This window comes from Raphanus sativus, chromosome 4 (genome assembly GCF_000801105.2).
Source record: "Raphanus sativus cultivar WK10039 chromosome 4, ASM80110v3, whole genome shotgun sequence".
NCBI lineage: Eukaryota > Viridiplantae > Streptophyta > Magnoliopsida > Brassicales > Brassicaceae > Raphanus > Raphanus sativus.
Genome location: NC_079514.1, coordinates 882,683 through 904,345, shown reverse-complemented (window position 1 = coordinate 904,345; position 21,663 = coordinate 882,683). Strand labels below are relative to the sequence as shown.

The 21,663-nt window shown below is 34.1% G+C and overlaps 1 protein-coding gene and 2 pseudogenes across 1 annotated transcript; all 3 read right to left on the bottom strand.

Annotated features, from left to right (window-relative positions):
• Nucleotides 1–10,715: 10,715 nt before the first annotated feature.
• LOC130511963 (protein MICRORCHIDIA 1-like) lies at nt 10,716–12,396 on the bottom strand (annotated as a pseudogene).
• Nucleotides 12,280–14,325, bottom strand: LOC130510494 (purple acid phosphatase 6-like). Its single transcript, XM_057006857.1, has 7 exons — nt 14,113–14,325; nt 13,810–14,028; nt 13,612–13,723; nt 13,304–13,530; nt 13,078–13,216; nt 12,659–13,001; nt 12,280–12,582 (listed from the first exon to the last, which is right to left on the bottom strand). Exons 1-7 carry the CDS (start codon nt 14,272–14,274, stop codon nt 12,402–12,404), a joined length of 1,383 nt encoding a protein of 460 aa, XP_056862837.1. The 5' UTR covers nt 14,275–14,325; the 3' UTR covers nt 12,280–12,401.
• A 521-nt stretch (nt 14,326–14,846) lies between these two features.
• Nucleotides 14,847–19,392, bottom strand: LOC130511913 (beta-galactosidase 3-like; annotated as a pseudogene).
• Between the last annotated feature and the right edge of the window lie 2,271 nt (nt 19,393–21,663).

Sequence of the window (21,663 nt, the reverse complement as noted above, 5' to 3'; positions counted from 1 at the left end):
AGAACAAAATATGAAATTATGATTTAAATATTTTTTGAACTGAAAAATATATCAATAAGGTTATATAGGTATTTCATCAGTATTTACTATTTTTTGATTTTTTTTGTTTGTAAAACTATTTATTTAATTTATTTTAGAAAACAGTAAAAAGTATTAGAGAAAAAATGGTACAAAAGACAAATTAGACTAATAGAACATAGTTATTGTTTTTTTTTTGCCTAAAAAAACAATTTTCCCAATTTTTTTTAGGCTTTGAATGGTGATCAATGAATAAAGTGAACATTGAATTTCTTATCATTTTTAAAAAGATTAATTTTTCATTATTCTTCTTCTCATTCCTTTTCTATGGAAAAAAATAAAAAAAATCATTCTTTATTAATTTTGATAAGGAACAAACATTACATTTCATTCGTACCATATTATTCATACATTTCTTTCATATTCATTCTTTACGTTCACAAAGAATTTATCGGTCGGAGATTTAGCGAAGCTTATTTATTGTAGTGCATTAGAAAATCAGTATTTTTTTATTAATCAGAAGGTGATTCGGCGGCTGTGGCCAACCGACTAATTCTCTTGAACTTAGAACCAACATGCGTCTGTACCTTCACGAAGTCTAAATCATTTTGAGGTCAGAGCGAATAGAATTCGGATCCGTGTTGGGACCGAAGTTTCTTCAAGACTACTAGACCGATTTGCATTGGTTAAGTCAGTATTTTTGTTATTAAATTTATAGATATTCTTAATTTTTTCACGCACAAGAAAATCAGTGATTAGGTGAACTAATACTAAGAATAGACTAATGATCAATGTGGTGTATAAAAAATACCATAGAATAGTTTATGGAAACAGAGAGATTCGGGCAGTGAAAAAGAGGCTCTATTTTTATTGATTGTAACAAGTGATCATACAAATATTAGTTGTCGAGCGATCTGAATAATCAAAGGAAATATTTACAACAACAACAAAACTGAGGAAATCTTCAAAAAAAAAACAATAAAACTGAGGAAAGGTGAAAAAAGAAGAAAAAAACGCACGTTACTCTTTGGACTCTCTGCGGCTATACAAGGGAACACTGCGCCACCTACGTCTACTTTTTCGTATTCCAAACTTTTTACCGTGAATTATTTATGTTTCTATAAAAGACGAAGTAAAATAATGTAATAAGATCTATGAATAAGAATATCATGATTTGCATTCTCTACAATAACTTTGTGAACACGTATTCTGACACAAAATAACAGAATATGGAAAATGAAGTACCATCGTTTTATATCACTAAACTTGCTATCTAGATGATTTATGCAATCTCAGGAGGTATACATTTAGATTGGAAAAATATAGGTGTAAAATGAGATGTACAGTATACTTGCCATTTCGCACTGCATATCGTTAATCAAATACTTTCGGTGAGGAAAAAGGACAAACAATACTCTATTTTTTTCAGAACTCATAAGATATGAAAAATGAAAATTTTAAAATTTATATAAGTTAGTATAAAATGCGTACAGTTTGATTAAATACCGGTGCAACTTTTTTTCATTTTCACACGAATTCCATGCTATCCGATGGTTATAGGGATATACTACAAATACTATTTTAATAACGTTTATTTTTTATTTTATTTTCAAAAAAAACAACCTTGAGGTTTAGACGATCCAGTTATCTGAGATTAAAGGAAAGAAAAAACATTTTGAGATGTTAATACATACATCAACGTGGATTCTACAGTTGAAGATGTTGTGATGGACCAGATATCTGTTGGATTGGTCTGGATTTTTGAGATAAAGAAAAATATCAGTCCTTTTATAATCCTCCCCTGTAAAATCAGTGGTGTCACATCAGAATAGAACAAGAAACAATAGCTATATCGTTTCTTATGCTTTTGTATAATTAATAGTAAACTCGTCCGCTTGACCACACAATTGAACCAAATTAAACTCTAAAAATCAAAATCAAATTAAAATCGCCTTTATCAGGATCGGATCGATCCAAGTTAGTCTAATCCGAAGGTTTTGGAAAGGAAATGCTATTAAAATGGTGAAATTTAGTCATGAAGGGTTTTTTAAATAAAAAAAAATTAAAAGAAAGAACGAAAGAATGAGAAGAGAAAATGACAAGTGGGAAAGGCCCGAGAAGAAGAAGACGTTTGCTGTCTGTCCCTTAAACCTGTCGAGAGGTCTCTTGAGCCCAGTGTTGCCTTCTCCTCTGCGTTGACTCTCTTTCAGTTTATTTAATCTTCATACTAGGTTATTACCCGCGCTACGCAGCGGGATTTTATTTTACTTTTCAATCAAATAATTATGTTTAGAAATTTAATTTAGTTTATATTGTGAAACGCTAACTTTAGTATAAATATTTTACAAATTAGTTTTCATGTATTTTAGATAGATAACATTTCATTTATATTTACAGAATTTAGTTTGGCAAAAATATTTTTTTACAGAATTTATATTATTTTAATAAACAAATATTTTTGTTTATTTTTCATTAGTTCAATTTTTTTTGTACAATAGTTTTATAATTTATGTTTTCTACTTTAATTTTAAAATAACATATATTAACTGAAATGCAAAAGACATTAAAAATAAACATCACCACTCAGATAAAGAGGTGTTTATTTGATTTATATAGTTTCTTAATTATTATTTTATCATATAAAATTCTTTTAAAAAAATTCACTTGTTTATATTTTCTTTGTTGTATAAATTATTTCCATTTCCATATTCTATTCATTATTTTCAAAAAAAAATTTATAATAATTATTTGGCTCGCTTTTGATATTTTTTTGTTTTGTATTTTCTTCAGTTGAAGTTCTTGTTTTGTAATTTCTTCAGTTGAAGTATTTGTTTTGTATTTTTTATTAGTTGGAGTTCTTTTTTATGTCTTTTGCTTGAAGTTTTGTCGGGATGTTGCTCTTATTTACGTCATTACGTTAAACATATTATTTTAGAGTTATTCTTGGGTTCACCCCTAGGGTAAATTTAAAGGTTCACCAACCAATCATATTATTTTATTTTGTATGCAGATTTTTTTTAAAAGGAAACAAGATATTTAACATTTAATTTTTAAAATAAAAAATAAAACAAACAAAAAAATAGTATTAGTTTGAAAAAAAAAATAATATTATTAACACCGTCTACACTAAATCCTAAACCGTAAAAACTAAACTCAAAACCCTAAACACTAAACTCTAAACTCTTAAGTAACCCTTAAACTCTTGGGTAAACCCAAAACTCTGAGATAAAACCTAAACTGTAGAATAAATCTTAAACTCATGTCCTAAACACTAAACACTAAATAATAAACTTTTGAATAAATCATAAACTCTTGGGTACATTTAAAAATTTAGGATTTATTGTTTATGGTTTAGTGCTTAGGACTTAGGATTAAGATTTATCCAAGAGTTTAGAGTTTGCCCAAGGGTTTAGGGGTTACCTAAGAGTTTAGGGTTTAGTGTTTATAGTTTAGAGTTTAGTTTGTGATTCAGGGTTTAGTGCAGACAGGGTTAATAATATTAATTTTCTTTTTTTTTTTAACTATTTTTTGTTTATTTTGTTTTTTTATTTTTAAAAGTAAATACTAAATAACTTGTTTTCTTTTTAAAAACAATTTGCATACAAAATGAAACAATATGATTGGTGGACCTTTAAGTTCACCCTAGAGGTGAATCCAAGTATTTTTCATTTTTTTATGCAGATATGCCGATAAAATATTCGTATCATCTTTGGTATCAAATGTATGATTCACAGCAATCATTTTTCAGAAAAAAAGAAAGAAAGTATGATTCACAATCGTGTAAAAGTATCTCTTGCAAACCTGTATATTATCAAAGGAGACAAATAACATGAAGTATTCTAAAATAGAATATAGTAAAACTATTTTTCATCCATCTCGAACCAACTTTTTGATAAATTAAATTCACATTATATATTATTTGAGTAGAAAATTATCTCATTTTATTGCTATTATAAGAGACTGAACTCTAAACCGAATAACAAAAAACGACTGATTACTTTCTTTACAGAAGTAAAGTTTTCGCAAGATTCATTTCACACATAAAATGGTAAACTGAAGCAAAGCTGAAATGTATTTTTACCCTTTGGAAAAGAGAACTCTTCGATGTTGTCATCATCATCTCGACACTCGTTATCATCAATATAATCTCTTGTTTTCGGATCAAGAACTGATCTGCGAGAACCAATATTATACCTTCAAAAATAAGAAGTCCTTGATGATCAACTTGGTGAGTAATAGCACCGGATATACAACTGCAGGAACCACACAGGGTCGGCTTAATGGGTAGGGCGAGAGGTGCACCCGCCCCAAGACCCAACACAAATCTAAAAAAGTTAGTGACATAAAGGGCCCATATATTTTGTTTTTTTTAACAAAGATTCAGATTTTTTATTTGTACTTATTGTGTTAATTTTAGACAATGCTTAATGATATAGTAAATACAAACGAAATAATAAATTTAGTTAATTTATTTTAAATTTATATTTATTTTTAAATAATATTTAAATTATAGTACCAAACTAAATTAATTATAGGGCCCAAAATATTTTTTTGCCTCAAGGGCCATCAGAAGGTTGAACCGGCCTGGCACCACAGCTAACCAAATTAAACTGTATGGTTTTGTAAGCTGCGCGTTTGGTTTTGGCTTTACAAGTATTGCAAGAAAACTTGAACCATTACAAGTATTATATCCTCTAAACCACAAAAAAAAAAGAGTCAAGAGGTTTTACCTCGTGCAAGACGTGATTTCACCCGTAAGGTCATCAAGGAAGAAAAATCTGGAGAACAACAATCTAAAAATAAACTATTTAAGACATCTGAGATCAAGCGATTTGAAATTTGTGAGAGGAAAAAAATCGACACTTGCAGTCTGAGAGCAACAACAGTGGCTGGTACATTCCACAAAATTTTTTTTAAAAGAATCTACGAGATCACTGTAAACCAGTATAATCAGGATCCCAACAATGAAACTTCTGTTATGTTGTATAAGTATAAAGTCTTAAAAAGATAACGAAGGTAGTTCAAAGCAAACATAATGAAGTATCCTAATGATATCTCTAGGTAATTAATCGCTTTTTTTTTTTTTTTTTTTTTTTTTTGAACACATTAGGTAATTAATCGCTACGCCGCGAAATTTATAATCCAAATATTTTTAAGAAGATGATTTTTTTATTAATCTTGATTGAATGTTAATGCTACTTGAACTCTTCTGTCCATAATTGTTTTTACTTTAACAAAAAAAAAACTTAAATAACACTATTTTCAAGATTTTTTAATATTATCATCTATCTATGTGGTTGAATTTGTTTCATCTCATGTTCGTGTGTACTTGTTGTTCATACTTCAAGATTTCATTTTAGACTCATAGTAATGAAACCAAATCAAATATATGTCCTTTATTTCAAAATAAATTTGAATATGCTAGTGAAATGGATAATTCTGAAAATTGGTCAATTTGTTCATGACAATATATCGAAGATTATGAAACGAAGGAACCAATAGTTCACAAACATTACATGATACAAATGAAATTAATAAGAATATAGTATAAGAGTATTAGCTTTTAGCTTTTATTGGCAAATTATTAAAAAAATGATTTTGCAAAGCGACTGCAGTAAATATTATCCATCACCAATATGAATATTGATTTCTGAAAATTATTCTACATATAATTCTTCTGCGATATATTTGATCATATTCTTTACATAAATGTTTGTAAATTCTTGAGTTTTCTAACATACCCTTTTTCATTCTTGTTAATAAACTTGGCTACCAACTTTAATAACAAGATCGGCCATATGCATAAAATTTGGTCAACAAAGGCAAGGGATTCATATTATTTTTCTTCTAGAGATCTTGAAATATATAAGTTTTTGGATAGTCTATCAACCTCAATGTATACATAACCCAAGACCTAAAGTTTCAAAATGTAACTAAATAAAATTTTGATCACAAACTGAATTGGTAAAGAATGGCTAATTACTTTATTCAACGACGTTATAATGCTTGAATCACACATCACACGGGTAAGAAAAAGCGAAGATCAAAATGTAATTACCATGTGGATCCGAACTCCTCCATGTGACACTACGTCCTTTCTCTGCAGATTCTGGAAAACACATACTTTCCTCTCCAAGACATGGATTCGCTTACTTGTTGGAACCATCTAACACACACCTTAAGCTTATTAATAATATTAGGTTGGTATTTGCTCAATCTTAGCCTAATGATACCCTAAAGAAACACACAAGAAACACTTTATCAGTGAAATGGCAAAAAGGTTTGTTTAAAATCTTTCATTGTGAAATCAGAGTTGATCTCAGTTAACAAACCTTGATATCAAACTTTCCAGCTTCTGCTCGATATCGTCATCACATCCCGACTCTCTTTGAAATGATAAAATCTAACAAACCCGTGATTCCAACGAACCTAACGCGTTAAATGGAAAACATGCGTCTGTCCATTGCAGTTACAAGTATGAGTTGTTTAGCTTCCTTAATGGTGTTGGCTCGAGGCAAGCTGATTGTCAGCAATCATGTGCCATGTTAGCAAGCAAAGTAGCTTCCGCTGAGAACTCACCAGCTCTATCACCGGTGACTTAGCCGATTAAGTAGCTGTCATTAATAGGCACATCAATGGCTCCGTCAGTCTCCGACAAAAACGGGAAGCCTGGATTGATTTAGCCGTTGACAAATTCAGATTTCTCACACGCCACGTCTCCGGTGATCTGTTAAGGAGTTCTCGACGCCTATCCCGAAGCTTTTGCTGGAAAAGCTTACCCGAAATCTAAAGCCATTCCATGTGACCAATTCGATATTGCAATTCAGGCGGTGGAACTTCAAATCGTGGATCATGCCACCTCCCTGTTGAGAATTCTCTCGGACTTTCAATTCACAGAATTTACGATCTCCTCCTTGGTCACCGTCTCCACATCATTGGATAGGCTGAGATGCCGGTCAAAAAAATTTCCTCACTCTTCCTGGAGTTCATCCAGATTGCATCAGGCCCATGATTTCACATCTCCATGATCTGGTTCAGATAGAAGGATCGCTAACTCCAAAGCAAAGAAATAATTTTTGTTCAATCGGGTTAACAATATTGACGGAGAGAGAGAAAGCAAAGAAAACAGACCACATAGGATACGACGTGGAGAGACGAAATGTTTTCATTGGTTTTTCAGAATTTTTCATTTAATGACATGTCACTTCTAAAATTGTTTTCAAATCCTATGTGGCAGAAGCTGGAGAAAGGCTAGCCTTATTACTGTGTGGATTTTCTTATTTGGTAGTAATTTATTAGGTTTCCCTTATGTTTATAAATAAATAACGAATAATATCGTTTGAGGGGAGTGAATCGATGTAATACAAATAAAAGTTGAGATTGTTGTCGCTGATGATATTTATAAATAAAAAGTTTAGCATTTCTTTTATTTTAAGGCTTTGTTTTTTAAAGTTGTAAATATGCAAATGTTTATGTTAAGGCAACATTTGAGCAAAGGAGTACTAGAAGGTCTTTTGACCAAAAAAAAGGTCTTAGTTATGGGATGGCTTGCTTGCTTCATGAAAGGAGTACATTTGAGCAAATGGGAACAAGAACGAGACAATAATGGGAAAAAAAATGAAATTCTATTATAATGGCTGTCATTTTCTCAGCCTTTAAATGTGGCTTTTTGTTGAAAGCAACATGGCATATTTGAGTCTTTTAGAGAAAATTCTAATCTATTGGATATCTACATCAACATATAATAACAATATAGTTAAAGAAGAATAAGAGTTATGCACCAAACCTAACACATATCCCCTTCAGTATTAATATAGTCTTCTGTATTTTCTTGGTAATTTTATTTTTGTTAATTGGAAGTACATATCGAAACCAAACTATTTCCCAAAACTCATAAAAGCTGGAGCTTACCACTTGGTTGTTTTTATTTAGTAATTTCTCGAGCCATTTTTACTATCGATTGTAAATGGATATGTACATTACTTATCGATCATAAAATTTATATCTAATTTTCAAAAGCCTTATTTGTATTCAACTCGTATAAATTTTCAATGTTTTATTTTTAAGCTAGCCGTGCTTTTTAATCATCTAAACAAAGGTAAACACAAACCGAAAGTACAATCAAACCCTCTACTACACTTTAAAGATCGGCATGGAATATAAAGTTAAAATTAAAGAGCTATGGATCCTGCTCAATCAATAACCTAATAGGGCAATGGATGTTGAATTTTGAATATGGTCCATGCGTTGTTAGTGATTGGTCGGTCGGTCCATATAAAATGTAATGATGTGAATTGTGTTTTTTTCACTTCGCACAATCATTATCCATTTAATCCAGTTGGGTTGGGATGCAAATTAACTGATTGCAGAAGATTCTACTGCACCTTTACCTCCTCCATTATTCATTTAATGAAATTTTATGTCTAATGGATTTTCTTTTAATTAAGATATATACATAATGATAAAACTTAGGTTTCTGTAATTGTCCCCACTCTATAAAATTAAATTAAAAATCCATACTTTTGTAACAAGCAGGACCACTTTTTTTAGTCCTCACAAGTCTAGTTAACTTTGAGAGAGAATTGGTTCTTACAATCTCAACTTATGATACTTTAAGTAGAACTATTTTTAGAGGCTTGCCTTAGATCCTAACTGTTTTTCTGGCAGTTACATATGCGCATGCTTATAAGAAAATGCAAGAACGCCATAATTAAGTGGGGGTTATTGGTTCTAGTAGTTTAATGGATTCATAAATCCACCTTAGATTTAGAAATCTTCCATAAATTTAATGATTTTCAAATCAAAAGAGTAGATTTGAGAGTTATTGATATGAATTTCAAAATCAAAATAAGTGAATTGTTATAACTCAATCAAATGGATTTGTTATTAGATCTAAATAAGGATACGACTTACTAGAAAAGAAAATGTTTGGGTCTAGAGAAGTTGTTTAGAAAGTCTAAAAGCCATTAGCATTTTTTGTCACTGAAATATGCTTCGCTTGTATTACCTAAGGAAACCAAAGTAAATAACCTATATAGCCCAAAACAAAGGGTAAAGTCTATGTCATAACCAAATGTAAAACAAAACATGAGAAATAATTAAAAAACAGAAAATAGGTGCAGCAGTACACTCTAGATATCTGTGTATCCAGTTTATGACAGGCTGCTTATGACTCCAAACTTGCATCCAACCATCTAAAACCTCCTGTAGAAATATATGATGAATATCGACAGTCTCGTGTAACACTCTTAGTTATCTCAAGAGCATTCCTGTTTCTCAGTTCCATTACATGAGTGAACTGCCATAGATGGAGATGTTGGCAAAATAGATATATATGAGATATCGACAAGCTGAAAAGTTGTCCTGCACGTGTGTAGCAAATGGAACCAACACTAGTATTTAAAACTTGTCCAAACGTAAAGCAAAATTGAAAAAAATCAATAATACAAATCCAATCAAAATAACAAGGTTCAACTCAATATTTGTTCCTTTGTATTTTTACCTTAAAAACACTTATAATTTCTTAATCAAACTAGGGCTCTTTAGATTCCAAAGAATTAACGTTTTAACTAAACTTGCTGCATCTCATTCCTCTTAGCAGCCACAAGCAGAGCAAGTTGTGCACATTTCCTTTTAGCTTCTTCCAGTTCCTTTTCTAAGTTCCTTACCTGTTTCATCATCCATCTATATATATGTCAGAACTTAGAATCTATGTACCGGACAGATGTTTGTCTCTGGTTTAATAACACGGAATCAAACTTACCGTCTGTTCCATTTCAGTCTCTTTCTTTATATATTCCTCGCACCTAGTAAAAACATTTTTCATGAAGTGAGTTTTTTTTCATGTTGAGTTTTATATATACCTCATGAAGAGTTGTATGTTCTCTTCATTTATCTCGTCCTCTGACTTGCCAACGAAATTGCTTCTAGTAGTATCCTAGGAAGATGGTTCTCACTTCAGTCTCTTTATTTTTTATATTTAAATTTGTGAATTGAACCATAAAATGAAGTTCACTTACAGTATATACTGGTTCAGGGTTAAGCTGCACGGGTTGGAAGTTACTCTTGCACCCGTGGAATTTCTCATATGTGGCGGTGGAACAGCAACTGTACAGCTCGAAGTACCTTTACTAAGACATTTCACGTATTACCGGACCACCTTGGGTATTGACAGTAGGGGGTTGATCAGGTATTGCTGCCCCCTTTTTTTTTTTTTGATAAAATTGCTGCCCTTTTCGACCTATCTGCAGGCATCTGATAATGCTTGTATCCGAAAACGTGGCAGTTTCTGTTCCTGTTTTTTTACCATAACAAGCAGTGCAATAGTCAAACAAAGATAATGTGGTGTGGAACCTAAATTAACAAATATGGAGAGGAAGAAGATATCAGTAATCATCTACAATCTTTTTCAGCCTCCCCTCCAGCCGCTAGAATAGAGAAGACCTTTCAAAATCCTGCTTATCATGAGCCGGTTCTATAAAGTTTGCTTCAAGAACTCCTGGGGAGCATATTTTGGTTAATAATGAGTCTCTCCTCTAAGGTCTTTCCCTCAAACAAAACATATTCAATGGAGTCGTCAAGGAAAGAAATCACTATACTGACAACACCACTGCCTTTTAATGGTGCAATGGATCTCAGATAATGAACAAAGTTGCTACAATTGCTTAATTCTAACGATTGAAGATTTTCTTGAACTAACTGCAACATCAAAATGTACTTGAATGAGACGGTTTTTTGTGATATACATTGAATCCGATAACTGGAAGTTTTAGGTGCCTCCTTGATGAATCCAACTTTTACTTCACTGGCAGTCTGGCAGCCCATCTTTGGATACATCAATATAAATCTGCATTGGAGACCGTCTTGAGTTTCCAAACATTGTAGTGTAATGTCTAGTTCAGACATGAAAACAAGAAGCAACAAATGCTGAAGGTTTTATCATAGGAACAATAACATCATATTCATCCTGGCCCGTTCTCCTAAGGAACGTGTAAGACAGAAGACCAACGCACTGGGTAGTTTTGCTATAAAAACATAGTAAAAGTTAAAAACAGAGCACACGCTAAGTTCAGAATGTACATGTACAATATATGTCAATACCCTTCACGAGTTGAGCGAGTGAAAACGATGGCATCAGCTCCAAGTCTCATGGTACTTGTCTTAGAACCATTTCCATCTACACACACAAAAGGTGAAACTCTTGTTAGTAACCTAACTAGAAAGAAGCTCAACGTTTCTTTTAACAAAATATACATATAAAAAAAACTTACATTGTCCAATTGTCTTATTAGACTTCTTTGATGAGTAGCCTAAGCTCATGCATTTTCTGATCCCATCCCGGCCCCATCGTCTTGGAAAACTAAAGCTGGTAAGTTGTCTTTGACTATATCAATCTTGTCGATCTTGATAAAAGTGGCACCGTTTTGTATCTAAGGAAGAATACAATGAACAAAAGAAAATGCTATAAGATACACTTCACACATAATGAGCAAAAGAGAAGCGTTTCCCTAAGGCATGCATGCATACCTCGTCAACAGCATTTTCAACTAGCTATGCGATTGCTGCAATACAGTACAAAAATAAAAATAACAAACATCATTACAAAATAATTAAGAAAAAAAATATATTGTTTAATTAGTCTTATATCCGTAATTGTTTTAAACCATATAACTCATAGATCCGAATCCATATACTAATTTAAAAAAATAAGTACAAGTTTTTTTTCGTTGATCAATCATCTCTTAGCTTACCTCCAAAAGCCCATTTGTGTGAAGTTGCATTCAAGTGAAGAAACTTGGGATGCACGCGAGCATTCTCAAGCATACCTGACAAAATTTCATCTCATCAAACACCATTTTTGTAACTAAGTGATGCCTGTATTTATATTTGTGTGTAAGAGAGAAAGAGATGACCTGGAGCAGTCTGAGTATCATCTTTCGTGATCACAAAGTTTTCTCCGGCTTTCTAGAAGCTACGGCATTTTAGGGTTTCCAGAGGAGTCACCGTCGTATCTGTAGACTGTAATCGTACTTGGAACTTGCTGAGTGATCTCCGGTGGAGACAATGAGGTCTGAAACATTCCTCCTCTTACTACGTGGTCTTCGTCGCGTTATAATCTCACCAGATATTACTTCCCTTATTATTTTTTTTTTTTGACAACACTTCCCTTATTTATCCCTTATTAGTTATTAAGGTAATTATTTTGTTTGTATATAAAAGAAGATAATATTTGATGATCCAAACAAATTTATCCGTGTAATATTGGAGAAAATCTAACGCAATCTTATTAAATCTGATGAAAAAACAAATCGAAACAGAAAATCAGAGAAAACAAATAAAATCCTAAATCAAATAACAAAAAAACAAGAACTTAGACATTCAAACTACTCATCGGTCTGTAAATTGTATCGGTTATACAACGTGACAGAATCAGCTGCGACGGGCTCATTGTCTTGGTTCCTATGCCAAGTGTAAAGCGCATGGGTCTTGTTCTTAATCTCCAAGAGAGCGTGACCGAAACTAGCCTCTCTATACGCTGAGTAGCTTGGTTGTGGGTCAGTGTAGCTGAATGCAAACACAAAATATAAGACTTTAGTTTAGTTTTATATCACCAAAACAAACAAATCATTGTTCTTAGTACCTGTTTGCGATTCCTTCAATGTTTCCTCCATCTCCAATAGTGATGTACATTGGAGCAGTAAGATCTTTCACAGGAGTACAAAAGCCATTGGTGATGTTGTACTTAATATTGGAGAAACGTTCGGATCTCTCATAGGCATGGACATGACCAGCCAAGACCAAGTCAACTTTGCTGTTAACAAGCCACGACTCAAACATAATCCTCATGCTCTCACCTTCCATGTAATGGTAGTTGTTGCTGTTGTACCACGGCGAATGAACCATGACAATCAACCACGGAGTCTCCTCTCTGTTCACGTTCTTCAGCTCTTGCTCCAGCCACAAGTATTGTGGTGTGTATTTGCCTGATAATGAGATTACGTGATAAAAAATCAAGAGAGATTACAAATCTTTAGGGTTTTGGGAATTTTTTTTTGTTACCATAGGCAGAGTAAGAGGAAAGGACGATGATGTGAGCAGGGCCACGTCTGACTGAGTACCAAAGTGGAGATATGCTCCCTGAGGCTTTGTAGGAGTTAGTGTAACGGTGCATGTAAGGCTTGAAGGGGTGAGTCTCATCCTAATATTACAGATTCAAATTAAACCGAACAAAACCAAAACAACAAAAAAAAGAGACTTAAATTGATTGCGACTAAGCGAATCTTACAATCTCCGGAGCGAAATCTATCTCGTGATTCCCAGCGGCATAGATAAATGGCTGGTAAGCAGCGCAAGGCTCCATGAATCTTCCCCATGTATCCCACTTTCTCTGGTCATGGTTTGGATGGTCGTCTGCGTAAGACAAGTGTCCGGCAAAGAGAACTGCTTGGCCTTTAGGGTTCGACATGTAATGGTACAATGTCTCGTTTGAAGCATAGGTTTGTCCAAGATCACCTACAAAACCAAATGAACCCATTACATATCGATTTGCAAACAATATTTTAAAATTTAGTTTTAGAAAGATCCGTGCATTACCAATAATCCCGAATGTGTAGGGAACATCAGGTCCAACCATTGGAGGAGTCGTAAAGTGAAACTGTCTAACGGATTTATGGGTACCAACCTCATAGATGTACTTAGTATCATACTGCAACGTAACAACAAAAAGATAAACATTAAGAAACCATATAAAAAGAAGTACACGTTGTTACTTGGATGACAAAGTACACAAACCTCGAGTCCTTTAATGGTGGCGTGGTGAAGAAAACCAGAAACGTAGTCATAGTATCTGTAAGAGGACGTTGAACCATGAGATTTCTTCTTCGCAGGCTTCACGTCGCTGTTGTTACTGGCGATCCAGTAAGTAACGACGTTGGAACCAGCTAGGTTTAACGGTGTCACCCACGAGACGATCATGGCACGTCCGTCATGGTCTCCTTGCGTTAGATGAACCTGAAATAATAACCCAAAAAAATCAATACAAAATGATGGTTTGATATATATTGTGATGCAACTGAAAAAAAAATTAATCCAAACCTGTTCAGGAACATTATGACCAGAAGGTGAAGGAAACGTTTCAAGAGACATCTCAATCGATGGTAGCGCTTGACGTACGTATTTGCTGGTTAATCCAGCATTGATTAAGGTGTTGATGCTCAGAAGAACGAGGGAGAGTAAGAAAAAATTCATTGACTTCATTTTTAATTGCTTAAGAGCTTTGGTGTTTATTGTTTGGTGTTTATTGTGTGATAAATAGGTTAACTAGTCTTTATATAAGCTGGAGTCGGATGTTTAGGAATATGCTACTGGCAAGAATTTAGTTAGGAATATTTTATTGTTGAACTTTGGTACGGTATATTTCTTAAGAATAAAATTTAAATTGAAAATAGATATGTAAATCATCGAAATGTAACAAAGTATTAGATTTTTTTTTGTTGTCAAGTAATTATCAGATTTTACGATTTAGATATATCCACTGAATGCAAAATATTACCAGATTTTACGATTTAAGATGTGGTAAGTATTTTACACAATAATAAAAATCCAAACAGAATACAACTAATACAGATATTTACTTGTTAACAAAAAAATCTAAACTGAATTATTTTTAAAATCGTAATCTAGGCTTTATGTTAAAAAAGGTTTAAAGGTTTTATATATAGTTAACGAGTTAAAAAGGTTTATAAAACCTAACTAAAACAGAGAAATAAAAGTTGAAATGAAAGCAGAAGTAAATTTGAAACAAATGTTTTACCAAAACAAAAACAAAAAATTGAAACAAATGGATCACACTCACACAATAGAAAACTCGTAACATTCATCGTTGATTACAGAGACAAATCAAAACCAAACATTAAACCAGACTTCATTCATACCCAACAATTCCAGTCTCCATAACCGGTTAAAATGGTCGTAGGTAAACCGGTGGGCAGAAACGTTTTTGACAAGACCCGGAATTGCCCAAGACTCATCACAACTCTATAGACTCTCCTCTCTTACCTAACTCAAACTACTCTAAACCACAAAGTTCTTCTGTTCAAAACTAACACACACAGACACAGATTTTAACTCAGCTTACTTATTTTTCCTCTCTCTCTGTATAGTTTGGTTATACATTTTGTAGAACAATAGTTGTCTTCAAGGTCTCCAGCTGGTTACAGATGTCTCATGAGAACAAACTGCTTCAACAGTCAACCGTTTCAACACATTCGGACACGGATCTTTCCCGAAGTTACTGTTTGATATCGTCACTGCACACCTCGCTTTTCCTACACACTTCTGCATGTAACAAAACCACAACACGGTTATTAAGAGAAAAAAAACAAAAAGAGTGTGACTGAAATTTAAGTAAACAATTCTTATCATTCTTACCCTCTCTAAGATAGCGTATGAAGCAGCTGCATGACACTCTCCTTGTTGGTAACTCCCACATTTCCCTAAAGGAGTGCCAAAGCTTGCGAACTTGATAGCTGAAATGGCCTGACCAGGACTACACTTCAAATGAACCTTTGGTCTATGAAACGTTTGTCCTTTACCATAGCTTTCCAGTTGCCAGTTCTTGATATTCGGATGGTACTCAGAGACTTCAGCACAGACTCCAGATACTGATCTTTTAACCAGAGAAACAGCTGATGGGTTTCCCCCAAGCTCCTCGAATACGACAACAGGTTTTGGCTCGGCTTTAACCATGATCTCGGCACGTGGTAGTATCTCTGTGTAGGCTGGCCACAGCCGGATAGGCACTTGTTCTGTTTGTATGTACCGGTGTAGCTACAGTGATCACAGTCACCGGTTGCAAAAGCCGTCCAGTATCTCCCAATGCTCTCACCGTTCACCCATATCTGACCTTTCCCATATTTTCCATGTCCAAAGCAAGCGGCTCGTCTCCTTCAGGTGCATCAAAGTAAGTCTGAAAAAACAAAAAAAACAAAAAAAAGTACAGATTATAAACTAGAAAAAGCTTTTATGGAGGAGTTATGTTTGATTCAGTCAACCTTGTGCCATGTTAAAGGCTGAGACTTTTGTACAGTTAAGGACGCATCCATCCACCCAATAGAAGGAGTGTTGGTTGGATATGCAAGATTCATAGCTTCACTTTTCAGCCCCACCTGATATGTCCATTTTTGCCATGACAAGTCTAACTTCCTTGAGACAAACCGTGCAGTGCAACCGGACCCAAGATTCCAGTGTTCCATGACTCAAAGTGTCCACCCACATTCTTCAGAGTTGAACACAAAGGATCATCATCATCAGGACAAGAGAAAAAAAAACTTAATGCAGAAGACGAGGAAGAAAAAAAGAATACTAACTGGTAATCCAACAGCAACACTCAGCAATGCTATTTTGTTAGTTCCAGAATGTAGACTGATCTTTCCCCTATAAGTGAATCTCCTGTTTTCCCTTGTTCCAAATGCAGAACCTGCCATTTATATTAACGTTTTTGCATATCAGAAACTCTCTAATGGAAGTTAATGAGGTAAATCATTATACCTGAGAGCTGTCCATTGACAAATATATGCACAGCATGGCCTGTAGACTGGATAATGAGAGTTGGGAGCTCTCCACCATGCAGGAACGATTCAGTTTCGCCAATATCAACACTACATTACAAAAATTCCAAATGTTGGGTTTTAGCAAGTCCTGAGAATCACATTGCAGCTATATATAGCACATGTGTTTTTTTTTCTTTTTACCTGGTCATGTACCAAAGATAATCGCTTGTGTCACGTGTGACATTTATCTGCTCTAAGAGCCCTTGAGTGGTGAACGTGGAGCTGTCATCTAGAGATGAAAGATCTTCCAAATAGCTCTGCCACTTGAAGTTCGTGTGGTTGTGGGGTAACATTTCCATCTGTGATGTTTGAACTCCAACCTGAATATCAAACAAGAGAAACCTATGATTATCAAAAAAAAACAATCCGAGTATCTTAAATTCAGAACAATAATGATTATTATACACTTTACCTTTGCAGTATTGAAGACTGCATTTCTACAGTCAGGAAGAATGCTGATTGACCAAGGAGGTAAGTTATAATGAACGTTGTTAAACAGTACTCTCGCTGCTGATTCTGTGTCATAGTTTGCAAGGAAAGCTGAACAAATCCCCGACTCTGGAGAGTATACATGAGCCTGAGAAAAACAAGGTGACAAGAGTTTAGTAAGAGGTGGAGCTAAACAAAAATCATATTTATCAAAATTTTAAACCCATTCAAACCTGTTGCTTGTTTCCTAAAGATGTGACAACAGGATCAGTTGAAACCAGAGCTTTTTCACACATCTTGATAGCTTTGTGGAGCTCCTTTAGATGACCATATTTAGGTTCCCTGATTAAACCTATTCAACATTTAACAACAACTCAGTTAGTACATAAAGCATACCATTAGCCTTATATTCCAATGAATCTGGGGTTACCGTATTCGTCAATGGGAGCATCATAATCATAGCTGGTGGTGACAAATGGACCTCCGGCTGTTCTTCCAAAGTTAGTCCTCCGTGATACTGTTCTCAAAGGGAAACAGAGAAAGATTGTCTTCAGGCAAAACCAAATCTAAAACCAAAACGTTTAGCTAAGAGGTTTAACTCTACATACCATGTAATAGTTACAAAGGATCCTCCTTTTTGTATGAAACGTGCAACAGCAAACGCCAGATCCTGAACTGGTCTATGGTGCATTGGCCCACCGAACTCAGTGAACCTTAAAGATACATCGGTTCAAAAAAATATAAAAAAGATTTGAAAATGATTAGTCCGTTTAAGTAAATGAATATATTTGTACCAGCCACTCCATGCCTCTGTCCATATGGTTGGCTTGTATGGCTTGTTAGGAGCAAACGAATCACAGTAGAAACCGTTGCATGTGTTTATCTGTTACCAAAAATCAATAAGTTTCAGTACCAATGCAATTTAGTTTTGAGTTAAACCAAATACTCAGTAAAGTTATTACAAAGCTTTTAAACTCACCACAGGGTCAGGGCATCGTCTTCTTTGCACATCACCCATGGGACACCAGTCTCAGTTGCTACAGCCATTTTAGCAGCCCATGTCATGTAGTTGTGGCCTTCTGCTCCCAATAACTGCCCTTGTCTTCCATACTCATTCTCAATCTACATTCCAATAAAAAGACAAGACACCTTTCTGTTTACTTCATGATCACTAATCAAAGTATTTAATCTTTTCAATTAAAAAGTATTAACCTGAGAAAGGATAATAGGGCCACCCTGGGACTCATACAAGTCCTCACTCTTCATCAGCTCAACTATTCTCTCCGTGAATCCTTTCATAGCTCTCTGCAACGTTATCCCCAAGAACATTAATATCACAAGTTCCATAAAAACATCTAATGGATTAAGTGAATATATGTAACTCATAGAGACCTTGAAAGGCTCATTATCTGTTCTGAAGCTGATTCCAGGAACATACTTCAACCAAACAGGGAACCCTCTGCTCATTGCCAAAGAAAAAAAACAACTTAAAGAGTTGAGAAACAGCATAATTAGAGACAAGACAAGTCACATGAAGTTTGGTTACTTACCCAAAATTCCACTCGGCACAAACATAAGGTCCAATTCGAAGATGAGCGTATAAACCAGCTTTGTGAATGGTCTTAACGAACCTCACCAAATCATTCCTCCCATCAAATCATACTGAAGAGGAAAAAAAAAGAACTAATTGTCAAAAAAAGACAGAACATAATGTAAGAACTTGAAACAGAACTGAAAGAAACCACTTTACTTTGCCAGGAGAAGGCTCATGGAGATTCCAGAAGACATAAGTCTCAATCACATCAATGCCTCCATCTTTCGCCTTCTGAATCAAACCTTCCCACATCTAAACCACAACAACAGAAAGTTAATACCTTTGAAAACAAGAAAGAAAAGTTTAGGTTTTTTTTTTCGTTAAAACCCAGAAATAAAGTTTAGGGCTTTTTTTAATTCCAAAACTTACATCAGGTGTGCTTCGAGGGTAATGTATGGAGCCAGAGAAGAGGATTCGTCTCTGTCCATCGATGAGAAGTGCTTTACGGTCATAAGTAACGCCGCATTGAACAAACCCAACGCCTAGAATCAAGAACCCTAAGCAGAGCCAGAGAATCAGTCGTGGAGTGGAATCTCTAGTCCCCATTACCCGCATTGACCTCCAAGAGACCACACAGGGAGAAGAACAAGAAGAAGGAGTTATGTAAAGCTCTTCTTCTGTGTTTGTGCAGCTCTGTGAAGAGAGAGAGAGGAAGAAGACGAAGGAGAAGGACAAGAGGGAGAAGGGGTTTTATTGCACTTCACAAGTGTTGTACTCGCATCACACATTCACACCACTACGTGGTCGTGAGCTACCGACGCTTTCCCATTTTTTACTCATTTATTAATTGTTTTATAAACAGAAATAAATAAAATAAATAAATAAAGATTAAAAGGAAAGTCAGTGATTATGATATCAGCAAAAAAGAAAAAAAAAAAAGGAGGCACGTTTGATTGAACTAAAGCAGCAAATCACGCTATTTTTCAGTTGAGGTTTTTTCTTTCTTTTTATTTTTTCAGTTTTGATTGGTTTATTAAATATTTTTGTATGCTGTTGTGAGTTTGATTTCTTGATTGGTAGTGGTAGATGTTGAAAAGGATACGTGTGTCTTCTTCCACTTCCAAATCACAGTGTACCTGTTACTTAACATAACATACGAACAAGACTCTAGCATAATAAATTCAGCAATTAACATTATGCTTAATTTGATTTGGTCGTGTCTGAGTGTTAAGTGTGTAGTTTTATCTGGAAAATTGTTATATAAACCAGTTAGGACATGATTATAAGTTAATTCAGACTTTAGTAATGTTCTAGTTTAATAGTGTTGTTCATCAAAATGTTTATGATGGAAAAACTATAAGAAAGTTTAAAACATATTTTAGTCAAAAGTTTAAAACATATCATGTGATGCTGGAATTTTTTTAAGGCTTAGATGTACTAACAACTATATAAAAGCGAAATCAATTGTTTCAAACATGTTTATGATGTTGCATTAGTATAAGAAAACTACTAGCACATCATTAAGAAGGCAACCGTAGCGGTAATGCATATTGCGTTTTACAACATAGTAATCACTTGTTCATTCGTTTTAACACCATTAACTGAAAGATCAACATTCCAGCTGGTTAAGAATCATTTAATAATGTTACCTATTAAATTTTCTGCATACGTTATACAACTCAGTTTACTTTTTTTTTGTATGTTGTAGATTTCCTTGGATAAATCTTGGGTTCTTGGATCTGGTGACAGTTTGAATCCTAAACCACTTGAGATTAATTAAGATATGCTTCCTTAATCAGGGATTACAGTAAGACAGTAACTCTGAGAATAATTTTATTTAAATCACATAAACATGTGAATGTTTTTGTCCAAAAAAAAACATGTGAATGTCGATGCTCTCTTGTTTGGATGGTTCAAATTCCAGTTTTACCAAATGTCATATTACGCTAGTACCACCCACTGACACCGACACTAGTCTTGCGTTAATGGGTTTTGAGTCTTTTGACTGTGTTTCACAGTTCAACTAGGGTTTTTAGAGAACTTGAAAATATTTATGGAAAGTTTGGAAGGAAATAAAAAAGAGATCTCTTATTAGAACTCTCCTATAACGTAAGGTCCTAGATACACACAATACGATATGAAATAAACAAGATTTTCTGGTCATGGCGTCCCCACGGTAGATGATTTAATTATGAGAAATTGGGAAATTAAGGATTTGTATTAAGCCCCAAATATAAGCAAGGCTTGGACGACCGTGAAGTGCCGAGAATAAACGGAAAAGGAAGGCATCAAAAAGAGTGGGGCAAACCGGCACGCAGTCACATTACGCTTTACCTAAAGTATACGGCAGACCATTTCCTTGGGGTCTCTATTTGTGTCTCAGTTTTGTTAGGTTTTTTGTTATCCCATTGTCTTAAATTGTGTAACCATTGAAAATCTTGATACACACAAACAAAATATAATATCATATCATATATATAATATATATTACTTTTTGTACACTATATTTTTCCTTTAATCTTGTTTTATACATGCTTTACTCTTGTCTCAGCATTGTGTTTCTCTTTATTAACGTCAATATACAATTAGGTTTTACAAAGTAAAGCTTATTCAGTCGCGTTATCATGTTCTATGTTAAGTGGTAGTTGAATTTTAGTTAGACAATCACCAACCCACAAGATTCCACACACCTTTAATTGGACTCCGTTACTATGAGTTGTTCTTTTCTTATTCACTATTGCCTTTTTTATTAGAGGGAGAAAGACTCTTCTCCCACGCCTCTAACCTAAATGAGATTACGTCTGTCGGATTTTCCGATCTTCCGCTTGTTCCCAAGACATATATAAAGTAGATTTTCATTCTTGTACATTCAAATCTGCGATTATCTATATCTTGAAGCATTACTTTTTGTTTTACTTTTCCTATAGTACATATGAAAATTCTATAAGAATCTATTAGCATATCACTATCTTTAGATAAACACACAAATCTGCTGTTGTTTTTCTTCTTTTGACATTCTGTTGTTTATTTCGAAAGCAATACTTCATCATAATATAATATTTTTTCATCTAG

Excerpts from the sequence above, each read along its gene's own strand:
- LOC130510494 (XM_057006857.1), bottom strand. The coding sequence starts at position 14,274 with ATGAAGTCAATGAATTTTTTCTTACTCTCCCTCGTTCTTCTGAGCATC. Across the intron at positions 14,029-14,112 it reads GTCATAATGTTCCTGAACAG|GTTCATCTAACGCAAGGAGA; the intron begins GTTTGGATTAAT and ends TTATTATTTCAG. Across the intron at positions 13,002-13,077 it reads TTCCTCTTACTCTGCCTATG|GCAAATACACACCACAATAC; the intron begins GTAACAAAAAAA and ends TCTCATTATCAG.